This window comes from Xiphias gladius, chromosome 12 (genome assembly GCF_016859285.1).
Source record: "Xiphias gladius isolate SHS-SW01 ecotype Sanya breed wild chromosome 12, ASM1685928v1, whole genome shotgun sequence".
Lineage (NCBI taxonomy): Eukaryota > Metazoa > Chordata > Actinopteri > Istiophoriformes > Xiphiidae > Xiphias > Xiphias gladius.
Genome location: NC_053411.1, coordinates 15,383,824 through 15,398,250, shown reverse-complemented (window position 1 = coordinate 15,398,250; position 14,427 = coordinate 15,383,824). Strand labels below are relative to the sequence as shown.

The following is a 14,427-nucleotide window of genomic DNA, read 5'->3' as shown; positions in this document are numbered from 1 at the left end:
TAAAGAATTCAACTGGCCGCCAAGCACATTCCAGAGTCTTGCCTAAGAGCACTTAGGGAGGCGTTATATTCACTTTCTCCATCTCGTCTTTCCCAGTTTACTTTGGATGAAATTGGAAAATAAGGTCAAAAGTTGCATTCAAGTAACCCTCCAAGAATTACACATTTAAAGGTATTCTGAGGTGCTAGTGTGTGTGTGTGTGGGTGTCTTTGAGGTTCGGCACCTTTTGCATCTCTGACGCACTCAAAGATTATCCAAAGGGAAGGACACTGCAACGTTTTTAAAGGCGTTTTCCAAAGTTCTGGTCCTGTCGAGCTCAAACGCTGGAATATGGCACCAAAGCTGGAAGGATGAAGGGTTTAGTTCTCACTGGGACATCCAATGTTCATTTATGCACTCGTTATACTGGAGGGTGATTTGGATTAAAAAGAAGTGCCACCAAAGCATGTTTTTTTATGAGTACTTTACCTGAAGAAAATACATTTGACAACTACTACAAAGAATGTGTCACTTTGAGCTTGTGTCTGTGACCATTCAGAAGAGACTGTAGCCGTTGTCTCTTTTTCGCTTGCTTTGTTGTGGTTTCCTCATTTCCGCAATCCTGTCTCTGCCTTACAGCTTGTTCCCTGCAACATGCTCATTTTTATCTGCTGCCAGCACCGTCTTTCTGTCTCTCCTATCCATTTTTGTTTTTACTTCATTTGCTCTCATGGTGGTTGGCATCATCTTTTCATTCAGTGCATATTCTGTCTCCTGTTGCCCGATTCTGTCTCCCTCCCTCTTCATCTCACATGAATTCTCTGTCTGTGTTTTACCCCATTTCTTCTCCTTTCAATTTTCTTTTTTTTCCTCTCTCCATATCTCTTTCTGTGTCCAGATCTCTCAGCTAATGTGAGTGTTATTTACAACCGGATCCTGAAAGCAGTGGAGCCATTTCCTTCGAGGCTGGGGAGCCTTTGACATGAAAGGAAATACAAACACAAATCTGCGCGCATGCACACACACACACACACACACACACACACACACACACACACACACACACACACACACACACACATACTCAGGTATGTCCAAACACAAACACAAGTATACCTTTCTCAAATCTGCAAGTGGCAACCTTATAGTTTTTTGCGAAAATTGCAAAAGCCTAAACTTTTCAACCTTATTTTTGCAGGGAAATTCAATACGTTGAGTTACAAACATTAAAACTGCACTGTATTGCACTGTATTGACATCCCTTATGACTCATCCCCCCCTTCCATTTTCTCTGCTTTGTATGCCATATTTGATAGAGCAGACAAGACATTAAAATTTAACCTTTATCTTGTGCTGCCAAGGCCAACTAATTTACACGGACAACCTTAAAAAGGACATTGCCATGACCATAGCATTTTCTGGTAGCTTCAACCTAAATCATATTATGTTTACATTTACGTTTACTCTTTTTGGCAGACGCTTTCATCCAAAGTGACTTGTAAGTGGCGGACAAATTATGCGATGTAATGTCGTAATCAGGGCAAACAATCAAGTGCTTTGGAGCAATTCAATGTTCTTGGCATTCCCAAGGACATTTTGAAGACATTAAACTGTGGCTATTAAATATATTTAGAATTCGTAAAGGAATGTTTTGAATCAGTGTCTTATGATACATTTGTGTGATTGGCTGACATGACAGGATGATGGAGGTTGAATAGTTCAATACCTAACCTTGATTTCTCTTACTGTCCAGAACTCCCATGAAAAGACTAAAACAAAAGATTCATTAGTCAGTCCCCCGATGATTATCCCACCCCGTCGGTGGCACTCTGCCCCGTGTCCATTTGTTCCTATGAAGATGTAATTCATTACAAATTGATCACTAGAATTGTAATTTCATTTTTTAAAAAGACCCAATAATTTCCTGAAACAGCTGGCCTTTGTAATATCTAGCACACGTTACTCAAACAGGAGTGAATAGAGCATTCGTTGGGGACTATTTTCACCTGTGGATTAACACCCCTCTGGCTCAAAATTGAGTATTTATGGCACCAGGTTGGTTTCAGTGGGACTTACTCAAAATGAACTGCGGTTAATGTGTTTGCGGTAATAAAAGAACAGGTCACAGCGGAATAAACTACATCAAGCTTTGGCTACACAGGTGATACCTGTTAGTAGGAACAATGCATTGTTGGTTTTGGTCTCGTCGTGGGATTTGCTCACAATAGGAAAATTTTAAAAAACATCATCAGCCTTATACTTTAAAGGGGACTTTTCAGTACCGTCATCCTCAATACATAACAGATTTTTCTTGAGCCTGCTGGATAAGCAAACGCTCAGCTCATCTCCACTCTTTGTTTGCCATGACACGGGGTTGAACCAGGTGTGCCTGTGTGTTGGTTGTACTACCGAATTACTTGACTTTGCAATAACAAAGTTTGCAAAGTCTTAAATTGTTAAGTGCGGCACAGTGCCAGACTGTGATGGTGCTGTGCGGTTCTCTACTGGTGTATCATCAGTCTCACATCTCACAAAACATCAGTTTTAGTAGTTGGTTCTACTTGTGCACGCTCATAAACAATAGATGTGGAGTAGCTGTTTCCGTTGAGCACTCTCAGCAACGTTTTATCTCATTCGAACATATCCAAAAACATTTCTAATGCTTCCAACATGCCAACTAAAATTTTGATTCCCGCATCTTGTGTCGGAAGAGTCCACTCTTTCCACTGATAAATGAACAGGTCCCTGCCGTGCTCTTTTCAACCTTAAAGGGGCTCCTCATTAGCAAGGAGAACAGTTTTGGAGGACGCTGTCACCACTTAACCACACCTCAGAACTTAAACAAAAAAAAAATGCCTCTCACTCACATTCCATCTAGAGGCCCACAGTTGAGTCAGTGTAACTTAATGAGACAGGTTGTGAGAATTAATACATAATAAACCTGTGACAAAAAGCCTTTCATCACTTGGAGAGGCTTGGAGAACAGAGAAGAAGTGCGGTTGAGGCACTGGAAGCAAAGAGGGAAAGAGCCATGCTCTCTCTATTACACAACCATTGAATAAATGCTGTATAAATACATATTTATACAGTGCAGTCGGGAAATGTGGGCTTAAAATGTTTGTTCCACTCCATGCCAACATTTTAAAAGTTTGGGCAGACTGCAGACACCCGTGAGACCATAAAACCTGCATTTGAAGATGCAGCCCGCTGCTGGACAAAAATGAAAAAAGAAAAACAAACAAACAAACAAAACATTTCCTGTGCCCGCATTAAAGAGTAATGTACAGAGTTTCATGGTAAAAAGCTGGGCTAGTTGTGGGTCAGCTTTCCACAGTTTAAAGATGTCCTGGACCAAAAGAGTCTAGCTAGATCCCCTGCTGGGCGAGTTAGCTTGCTAGCTTGCTCGCAAGCGGGACAGTTCTCTAGCTAACTTATACTGCTAATATTACGTACTGTATAAAATAAAATTATTTGCCTTCGGACAGGTTCTGGTTTTATTACCAGAGCGGACAAGCCACTTAAAGAATCCAGAAAAGAAAAATCTGCGTCGCCAAAGATGGCGGTTGTACGACACGCACCCCGGCCCTCCTCCCGAATAGCCAATCGTCTGCTTTATAACGGCCGAAGCGGGAGACATATCAAGCCGACGGTGATGTTGCACTGAAGCAAGCGCACAGTTGAGGTTGAGAAAGGAGAGAGCGAGCAGGAGGAGAGGAAAGATAACATAGCATAACGCAGATCCCACATAAACTTACCCAGGTTAGAAAAAGAGGTCTGCAGTATCCACACAGGGCTGGCGAAAGGGTACATTAGAATTTTACAGTGAAGCGGCCGCACCTGTTGAACATTGAAACACAGGGAACAGACTAGGACCAGCGCATGAACAAATGTTACATGGAGATGCAGCATCCCGTGTTGCTAATGCAACACTGTTCAAGTTCAAGTTCTGGATGTCTGGAGCTTTCTGTCGTAGTAACAAGCAGCTACAGTTTACCTTTTGGGGTTTTCCTCTCGCTCTATACATATGGATCAGAATTCAGATGAGACACGCTTGGCTCAGCCCTGTCTGCACTTTCCCCAAACAAACCATGCTAAAGTAATAACCCTCCAAGGTCTAGGTAAGCCATTAAAATCACGGCTGGGTAAATGCACCATGAGAAAATCCCCCCCCACCTCTTTTCCTAGGCCTTTTTTTTCTTTTCCTAGCATTCCTGTGTTGCTGCTAAGGGCTGTGATCCTCTTTGCTGTTATATCGGTTTCTTGTTATGCAGCGGATGAGAGTGCTGAAGCTAGATCTTCATCCAAGTTGATGTGATCGAAAGCCTTCGGCTGAATGGTAAACTGGGCTTTTAAACCAATCCCACAAGCACCTTGAAAGAATGGATACCAGGTAATTGTTTAAGTCTGGTTTTGGTAATATTTATATTACTTGTTCACATATCCCACATATTGATTAAATTTAATCTTAGGTAACAGCCTGTAGCTTGATGATTAAACCGCTTTTTGTGATGCTAGGACCAAAGTTTGACATTTTGGAAAACACGCTTACTCGCTTACTGGCAGAGAGCTTGATGAGAAAATCAATGCCACGTCATATCTGTCCAGTAGATGTAAACCTGCAGCCAGCTCATCTTAGCATTAAAAAATTACTTTCAAAATCATTCGCAAAACAGTGTCCCGGATGCTCAGGGTACACCAGACCTCACTATTTACAGTTTTCATGCAAGCTACTTCTACGCTGCCACCAGCAGTTGGTTTCAGTTGAACATTATATTGCTAGCAGCAACTGCAACTGGCAGATAAGAAATTTTCTAGCGAACAAGACGCAAACGTGTTAGAAAACAGTTGACTAAGTTACACATCCAGCAGATCCGGTGCAACGTAGGCAGTCAATTGGTGTTGTGCTTTTGGCCACCTGGCAAACGTAAGTCCAATATTCACAAATTCTTTTACCCTGTTTTGCTGCTCACCGAGTCCTGAGGGAAATATCTGGCTCTTTAGCTGCTAAACGCTCCACTGTGCTCACTGGCTTTGGTGCTGAGCAGGTAACGTGCACCTTATAATAGGTGTTACCATTATTTCAAAACCTGGGAAAAGAAAACTAAACTATCTAAAAGGCTTTATACCCCTAGGGGTATGAGAGAATGTATGTGTTGTTTGTGATGTGGGCGAACTACTGCATTAAAGCTTTACCTTGGTGCGTTATTTATGAGACTATTTAATCTATAAAGACAGTTCATAAATTTGGTTTTCACTTAATTTCACACAAACTATGTATTTTGCTGTTGTAAAATTCTGTGCCTCTACTGCACTGCTGCGGTGTTGTTTACCTGCGCTCCCTCAGGGGAACTCCTTGCCCGCTTGAGTGCGATTTTGTCCCGGCAGCTGAACTGCCTGGTCCTCTGAAGCAACCAAAAGCGCAAACACAGCGGCAGCTGCTGCCGCAGCGGAGCCTTTATCTGAATGGAGACAGTCGAGAGAGATTACTCACAAAGAAACTAGGGCAGAACGCTTCTGGTCAAGGATTGCATCTGGCAGGCTGACCCTGGCCGTGGCTTCATTCTGAAGCTGTGATGCACACACACACACACACACACACACACACACACACACACACACACACACACACACACACACACACACACACACACACACAGTTTCCCTTGCTTCCACTGAATTCCTATATTTCCCGCCCACTCGCTCTGCCTGTGGATTAGTGGTCGCTACTTCATTGCATACGAGGGAGAGACGGAATACAGAGAGAGGAGGAGAGACTGAAGGTGACTGAGGAGGCGCGGGGTGGAGGAACGGGGAGAGGGAAACTGAGAAACATAACTCTAGGTTTATTTCCAATGTCAAACCAGGTTATTGTTTAATCCACTCAACATGAAGATAAGGTAGCAAACACACACACACACACACACCCTCACACACACACACTAACACACACAATCTAAGGAAGCATAAAATGAGATGATGAAGGATATTCCTGGAAACTTTATCTCAGTGTTAGATTAGATAGGACAACACACAGTTTGTTTTTTTTATTTGATCCAATCTGAATGCATGGCCAATACCAATTACATTTGGTCACTGTCTCCTACACTGTTGCCCTTGAGAGAAACACATGCATTGGAATGTGATTTCATTTCCCTGGTGTAGGTCACTAAGGAGACTCCTTGAGAGATCCCACTATATGTCTTGTCACTTGGATGACTGAAGACGGAAAAGTCACAAATGCCACTTTGTTCCACGCTCTCCATTCTGCCTGTTTTTTGTAATCCTGTGATGATGAGTCATACAGCAACAAAACAGTGCGCAGGTGTGCTGCATTAGTAATTCTCCTCTGAGGTCTCTGATCACCGTTGTATTCCTAAAAACAAACTCACAGGAAGAACATCCTTAACCGACTAAATAGATGATGAAGAATTTTTAATGTGGACGTTTTAGAGCGTTCTCCTTTGAGAACAAAGCTTAGCGTTGCTTTCATTATAAGGAGTTCGGAAAAAATATAATATTTCAGTAATACAAATTGCATCGGAACCATAACTGAGACAAAAAAAACAAGCAGGCATGTGGAACTAAAAGAGTAAGCACTGACATCAGTCAAAATAGAAAATAGCAATACTGAAGAGTGAAATGTAAGACTGTGGGTACAAATTGGGTTCCTTGGTTGTGACCAGTGGTTGGAAAAGATTATCTTATGATGTCGAGGGTTTTACGGATTAAATCTTGTGCGCACTGACAGACTCACAGACTGACCTCAGCTGCCCCGTGGAGACGTTTGAGATTAATCGGCCAACTACTGGAAGAATCCCGTAGTTTATAGAGAACATGGATTTATTCAAAGGTTACAGGTGAAATTCTGTATTTTCCCTCATAATCACCAGCTTTTGTTGTTACTAAAACATATTATTTTCAGGTACTGTAAGGTGTGAAAGGCGTTCGACCTTGTCTCCCTAGCAAACACCTTTCACAAGGATAACCTGAGTTGTGTTTTTCTATCAACATAGAAGCAACGTTGTTAAGGAACATGACTGCCAAGTCACAAAATGTCGATACAGAACAAATCTGCAAAATGTTCACTAACCGTGTATTTGATTTGCGTTCCCCAAAATTATTTGCTGTTGCAATACAGTGTCTGATCGTGGCAACTTAAAGCACGATTCATGTTTTTCATGGTACCGTTTAGGCTCTCGCAACACTTGCTTAGGTTGGGGAAAGACCGTGGTCCTGCTTAAATATTGAAAAAAGTCAACAGTGAGTTGAAGCACAAGACACAACCTGTTTTCTTTGTTGTGTTGAATATCAACATTTAACCAAAACCAGGATGTTTCTCTAACCCTAACCAAAGTGCTTAAGTTGCCTAAACCGAACCATCAACAGGACTCAGGATTTCCGGTGTGAACAATCTTTCACTCTTACCCTCCACTCCGCCCACCTTCCTATAAAATTGTGTCCGGCACAAAATCATGCCACTTTCTATCACTCAAAAAACATAACAAATAATGAACATAATCCAAACTGCAATTGTGTTTCCTTCCAATTTAGTGGTTCATAAAATATCAATATTATCTACTTCTTTGAGACGGGGCTGCATAGTGTTCATTTAGTGAGAACACTGAAGTCACGCTTGAGTTAGCTGAGTGGTATCAGCCGTTTCATCCGCGCGCCACGATCATCGGCTCGTCCACGGCTGTGCGGCTTCCGGCTGACTGGTAACGTCCAATCCTGTTCGTGCAGGTGTACAAACGCAGTCAGCATAACTTCTCACTGTTGCTCGTGCCACCGCCATGTGCTGCTGCAGCTCTCTCCACCACCCAAACTGTCCTTATGTGGTGTATTTTTGGTATTTGGCTCATTTTTTACTTAGATATGACACGTGTATGATACACCCGTCATATCTGACCCTTAGTTCAGTATTTCATATTGTATTCATTTCATATTCTTTCCAACTCACTGGCTGCTTCTGCTTCAATGTGCCTGTTGCTGAATGCTTTGTTTGTTTTGCCACTCATTCTTGAATGCAGCTTTTCAGCACATTTATTGGCTGGAAGGGAGGATACTGAATGAAATAATCACATTGCTCATAGATTAGACCAGGTGTTAATGATTGCCAAGAGGAATCCTTACAATCCATGAATTATTGGAATAGAAGCTGGTAACATTGCCAGTCGCTGCTGCATGAAAAGGAGGTAATTTGTCACTGTCCTCAGACATGGCGGGGACCGTTGTTAGCACAGGAGGGACGGGAGGATCTTAAATTTTGTGCACACAGTGTTGTGAAAGCCCAGACTGACACATTTGATGATGGAGCCACCTTGCAGAGGATTCACCTCGTGTCTCGAAGACATTTGAAAATGACTGATCCCTCATTAGGAAAAACAAACGCTTTTAAACAGTTGTTGCTGTTATTTCAATTTTTTTTTTTTTTTTTTGTCTAAAACCTCCTTCTTGTCTTATCGTTGTACTTGCTTTTTGGCTCTTTCCTAGCTTTTGCTGTTTTCTTGCCTTTAGCATTTGTAGTCATTTGGGGAGGGAACACATTTTAACTGGACAGGTGCCCTTTTGGAAATAAACGTCGTACATAAACGCTGACTTTATTAACCTGATTTGGCAACCTCAACCTGCGGAAGTTTTGGGCACACTGCCGGAGAGTTTTGGAAAGCCGAAAGTGTTGACAAATGGCAAAGTAGTTGTTGTGTCATTTGTTATTGATGAATGACCCCATCAGTCCCTGGGGACAGAGTTTTACTATTTTGTGCTTTTGCGGAGTATAAATCCTCCTCAGAGACTCTTAAAATCACAACTGGTATATTTATAACGTGAGTAAAGGAAGCATTCTTAGTGAATGATGTTGAGACTTTAGGGCAGAGAGTTCTCTCTCTCTCATTCTTCTGTTTGTCTCTCTCTCTGCATCTCTTTAGGTCTTATCTCTGTCTCTTCGTTCTCCTTCGCGTCTCTGTTTCCTGTCTCCCGTGTGCCTTCTCTCTTTCAGTCTTTGCTCGCATGATTCGGTCTAACAAAACAAAATACAAATGCTCCCAACATTTCATTGGATTCGCAGCATGTCTATTTGCATTTATCTCTGTGTGTGTATGTGTGTGTGTGTGTGTGTGTGTTTGTGTGTTCCTACAGAAGCCCAGCATTCGTGTTAAATGATGTTTTGATGTATCATTAGGCCCCGCAATGGGTATCAGGCTGTGCTTTCATAAATCTACGGAGCCCTCTGACAGGCGACACCATCCTCTAGCCCTGACCTAATGTACCTTAAGCTGCCTCTAAACGTTTCACCAAAGCAAAGAGCAGATACTCGACGGCTTGACTCAAGCACGTTGTATCAGTTTAGGCTAAACTACGATGGCTGGACCAACCTTTTCTTCCCAAAAATAATAATAAAAAAAACGACAGGGTTTCAATCTGAATTTGAGGGTGCAGGTGGGTCAGGGTGGCTCAACGGTGTCTTCCAGGGTCCCAGAATTACCCCTTTTTACCTGCACGCAAACACTCAACACAACCCTCACTTTTGTCTACACCATTACCAGCTAACCCCATCGGCATGTGCCTGCTAACATCAACAGCCTGACAACATGTCAGGTTAACCAGCATGTTCCTATCGTAGCTTTAGCAGCATAGATTTAACTGAACACATGTCAGAAGGGGGCTACATTAGTAAATCTCCTCTGCATGATTTACCGTGAAGAACTACAGCTTGGCGTACAGCGTTACCTACGTGTAAGAACTGTGCTTTTAAAGTAAAGTTAACAGCAGCTCCGATAAGAGAGATGAAAAGAAGCACATTTTCTCTACAATATACGATTCCTTCGTCTTTGCAAGACATTAGCTGTGGATTCATAGACTGAGCTAATACCCATCCATCAATGTCACCACCTGTGAGTAACCCACACAGCCCCATATCAATGAAGTATCCCTTTAAGAGCAGAACTACGTGTCTGTAACATGTATGAATCTACAGTATGAATCCCTCAGCGATGTTTTGAGTGTGCAATCACTGGATTTTCAAATAAATTCACTAACACTACTTTACAAGTCTGTCAAGGTATTTTCCAATATGCCGTTTGTCCAAAAATGTCTTCCTTAAATCAAATGGAAAGGAACGACGTGGTGATGGATGATGTGCATCAAAAAATAGCTTATTTTTGATCCTACTGAGCCTTACCAGCAACAGCTGACTTACTTTTAAGAAGAGGGTTTACAGAGGGTCTGATTTACCAAAAAAGATGAACAATTGGCATTAGGGGAAGAACAGGAAGTTGGCCCTTTGGGTAACTTGAGCTTAGCTTCAAATATATATATATATTTTTTTATCCTGAAGGATGACACTCAGTAGTTCTGAGTGAATGCCTGCAACAGGAAGTACCAAATAAACAGAATAAATCAAGATGATAAAATAAGCATCACATCCTTGAAGAGACCACGCATGTTGAAAGATCAACGTGTATTGGTTAAAAGGCTTTTTTGGACCAAAGAAAATATGAAACACTTGGGAAAAAAAAGATTTAACTGGGATTTGACCATCAAGCGAAGGTCTAGAAAAACTGTTCCCATAAAGAGCAAGGTGTTTTTCATAATGGAAACATTTCTCACTCCTTTTCTGTAGAAACATTTCCCTTGCCTGGTATCCTGAGCAGTTGGAAACACAGGTGCATTTTTATGTCAAAAAAGTGTCACAGTGTCACTGCATTAACGCAACCTCATCCGTTGAAATTACCAAACAGGTGCAAATGCAAGACAGTGAGAAAATTGGCTTTGGGACCGTGTTAACGGTAACACCAGCGCTGATCTGGCAGGAAATTAAAGGCTACCGGTTGGAAAAACATTATGAGGATTTATGATATTCAACGTGATGGTAAAAGTGAGACCTTGCTGCCAGTCAAAGTGCAGTGCTCTCAGCTACAGGTTTTATGCTAATGGATTTTTGAATTGTTACACTTTTTGCCGCAAAATGTCCCTGTAAGGCAAACATTCGTTGGCTGGCGTGAACAGATCGGTGTGGTTTGACACATTTGATTAGTCAGCCACGTTATTTCAGTTTGAGGGAAGTCTTAATTTACACAGAAATCACGGAAAATTAGTCCTACTTAAGATAGGCAAGGACTAGGCAGCTTCGTGCAACCGATGCATTTAGATGTTTATCTGAAGTCTGACCGTTAGCTAGATCTGAGCCGGAGTCTGCTGAACTGCCCTTCTCTCTCGGGGGTGGGAATGAAATGCTCCAGACGCCCGCATATGAAGAACAAAATATTTCTGAATGTTGCCAGATGTGAGTTATAAATGGATGGAATGCTGCGTAGTGCCAGCAGTCCTTTTGCTCCAGAGATCAGACGTGAATCAACTTAAAATTCCAGTGAATCCATTAGGAGTATGATGATGTACAAATAGCATAAGTAAAAACTGACAGGATCTTGTGGTTTGTTTGTTTTTTTGAATTTTGTATGGTGGAGGAAACTGGAATTTCTTGTTAAACTGAGTTCTAATCATGCGAAATCAACCTCAGCAGAACTGATTAATCACTGATTAGGTCTGAACTCAATGTATTTTGCCCGGGGCTAATCTTCCATACCAATGTACACTGTTATTAGCTCAACCTAGTTTATTTAGATCTGGTACTTGGCTCAGTAATTACTCCTGTTTCTTTTTATGGTGCAAATTACAACTTCAAAGTGCAAAAGAAGTGAAGCTAATAACTGAAGGAACATAATAACTTCAGTTAACTTGAATTAATGTATCAAATGACTTAAATCCTTTACATTTACTGCACTTCATACATGTTGGCCGGTAGCTCCAGGGGGGAAAAAAAAATCTCCATTGTACAAGAAGTGATGCGTTTTAAATTTTAGCAGCTGGTTTAGAATGATCTGAGAAATCTAAACTCAAACAACAACAACAACAAAAAACCAAAAAAACAAATCAAACTTCTTGTATAGAGTTTGACATTTTGAAACTGTTCTCAGTCCAGCAGTTCTTACTGTTGATGGACACATTACACGGCACAACAAGACACTCCCCAAATCCTCCAAACCAAAAAATGTCTCTGGCTGTAATGTGTATTGATTTTGTATAGTCACTGGCCTCACACTTGGAATTGAGTTATTAGAGATTTCTTAAGTTCTGTTATATGAATTGAAGTACTCTCCTTTTCTAGTTTGTATTAATGGCAGAGACTATGTACGAATTATTATTTTATCCTTTTTCAATATTTAGTCAACACTAAGCGATTGCCTGTGTTGTAACCATTCTTTGAACTTGTCCTGACCAGCCTTAAGTAGTTACATCCAAAAAAAAAGAGGCTTTGCTAGTAATAAAACCTTGGAGTGATTTTTGTGATGTTGTCATTGGAAATTCAAACGGGTCATGACGGCGACTTACGCTCCCTGCAGTCAAATGGAGAGGGGAACGCTGATATTGAGAAAGGCAGCCATTTTTCATTTCTTGCCTTGTCAGTCCCCTGCCCTGCCTCTGCACAAAAACGGCGCTGAAGTCAACTTAAATCCGGACGATCAAAGGGACAGAAATGTTGGCGAGGCGAAGCAGCCTATAGATGGCGGCCGGTCAGACTCAGAAAAAGAATTTGTGTGCGGAGTCATGGGCGTGTTCGTTAATGCAGGTGCGTATTCTTGCATATGTGTGTGTGACAGTAATACTGAGGCGAGGACGTGAGAGGTCAGGACAACTTCTTAGTATGCATGACGATAACTCCTCGTTATCTACCTTGCTTTCTACACATATGTTGATTTTAATCATTTTATATTTATATATATATATATATATATATATATATATATATATATAAATAACAAACAAGGGTGTTAGGTGCAGGATGAGAGATTATTTGATATCAGACTGAGCTTCCGGTCCTGCACCCGACCAAAAAAAGGACGCTTTTCAAAAACTTTGACAATACTCATATCTGACATTTTGTATCAGTGGGCATGTGGCAGTGATTGGAGACACATTCCTCTGACGGTTTACCTGATTTCATATGTTATGTGGAATGCATATGATCTCTCTCTCTTTTTATGGAAAGGATGGGCTACTGTGAGGTTCAATTTACCTTAAAAGGCAGTAGAGGTGGGATGTTGCCAATGTGGACGTTTGAGGTATTTTAAAGGAAGAATTGTAACCAAAAATGTTTCTCTCTACTCTTGTTTATATTATTCCAGTCTTCTTGCACCAAAATTAAAATCGCTTACTGTGAGTCACCTCTTGCAGCTGTGTTGCTCTGACAGTCTTGAGATCCAGACAGTCTGTGTTCTCAGTGTTCCATACCTCTCCGAACTTGTGTCGGGAAAACTGTCCGCAGATGGAAAAGAGGAATATACACTAAGTCTATCCACATGTAAATACAAAGGAAATGGTCCAGAAATGGTGCATATGTGCGCATACTGTATGTGTGAGCTGTACATGTCAAGTCAAATCCATAAATCCAGTTTATTTATAGAGCCAGAAATCACACTCGTTGCCTCATGCAGCAGGCCAGATGCTCCAAAAAGACAAAAGCAAAACTTGAAAAAAGTTGAAGGCAAAAGGAACGAAATGGGAGAAACCTCGGGAGAGAAAGTTCAAAGACGGATCCAACTTCCTCGCGGGGCTTGAGGTGCAGAAGGATATGTAGATGGCAGTGGCAGTTACATAACATGAAAGGAAAGCTTTGACTGTCAGTGGAAATACAAAATACAACAATGGCGTTATGATATAACAATAGAGTCCAAATGTTATATTCAGAAGTCCAATAAAGTCAGTCACTGGACCAGGTCCTGTGAAATGAGTCCGATTAAATAAAAAAGTCCAATATCATTTTCTCACACTGTCTCAAGTCCAGTGTGCCAGGTTTCTTTCTCCGTTCAGCCATGCTATCATCGCTATCACCGAACACGCTAACTGCCCAGTTCCTCTGGTTATTCCAAAAATAAATGTAATACTCATGAGACAGGGGTCAGGGGAGAGGTCAGCCGATGGGGCATCTTGGAGGATGTGAAGTGTAACTGGGGATGTCAGCTTGGTGGAGAAGAGGGGCCGGAAAACCTGACAGGCTTACCTCCCCTCCAGGGCACCTCGCAGGCAGTGGGCAGACCAGTCCCGGTTCCAGGGCAGGGGTGGACTTGGGCACCCGGCATGTAGGCAGAAATCCGATCATTGTAGCTATAGAAACCCGGTCTCTGATATTTGGGGGACTTTTAGCTTCTGTTTTAACAAGCGAATAGAATCACATACTGTCCCAATGCAAAGAACCCCTCTATGCATGTACAGTGGTGAGGATGACTACTGGGAAATATCTGTTGGCACTGGTTGAAAACAGGAGAAGAAGGAAGAGAAGTGAAAGACAGATTAAACATTATTTTTCTCTGCAGCTATAGATAGAGCTATAGAGAGGTAGAGCTGGCAAACTGTAGTCAACTAGACTACTCACTCATTCAATGGTTATTT

The 14,427-nt window shown here is 41.7% G+C and overlaps 1 protein-coding gene across 1 annotated transcript in view; it reads right to left on the bottom strand.

Annotated features, from left to right (window-relative positions):
* Positions 1 to 14,137, bottom strand: part of LOC120797727 (serine protease 27-like) — an 89,709-nt gene extending 75,572 nt beyond the window's left edge. Inside the window, exons 1-4 of the mRNA XM_040141574.1 lie at positions 14,039 to 14,137; positions 13,204 to 13,293; positions 5,310 to 5,438; positions 3,735 to 3,816 (exon numbers count right to left, since the gene is read on the bottom strand). Of these exons, the coding sequence (XP_039997508.1) occupies positions 3,735 to 3,816; positions 5,310 to 5,438; positions 13,204 to 13,293; positions 14,039 to 14,137 (400 nt within the window). The remainder of the gene's footprint in view (positions 1 to 3,734; positions 3,817 to 5,309; positions 5,439 to 13,203; positions 13,294 to 14,038) is intronic.
* Positions 14,138 to 14,427: the final 290 nt, after the last annotated feature.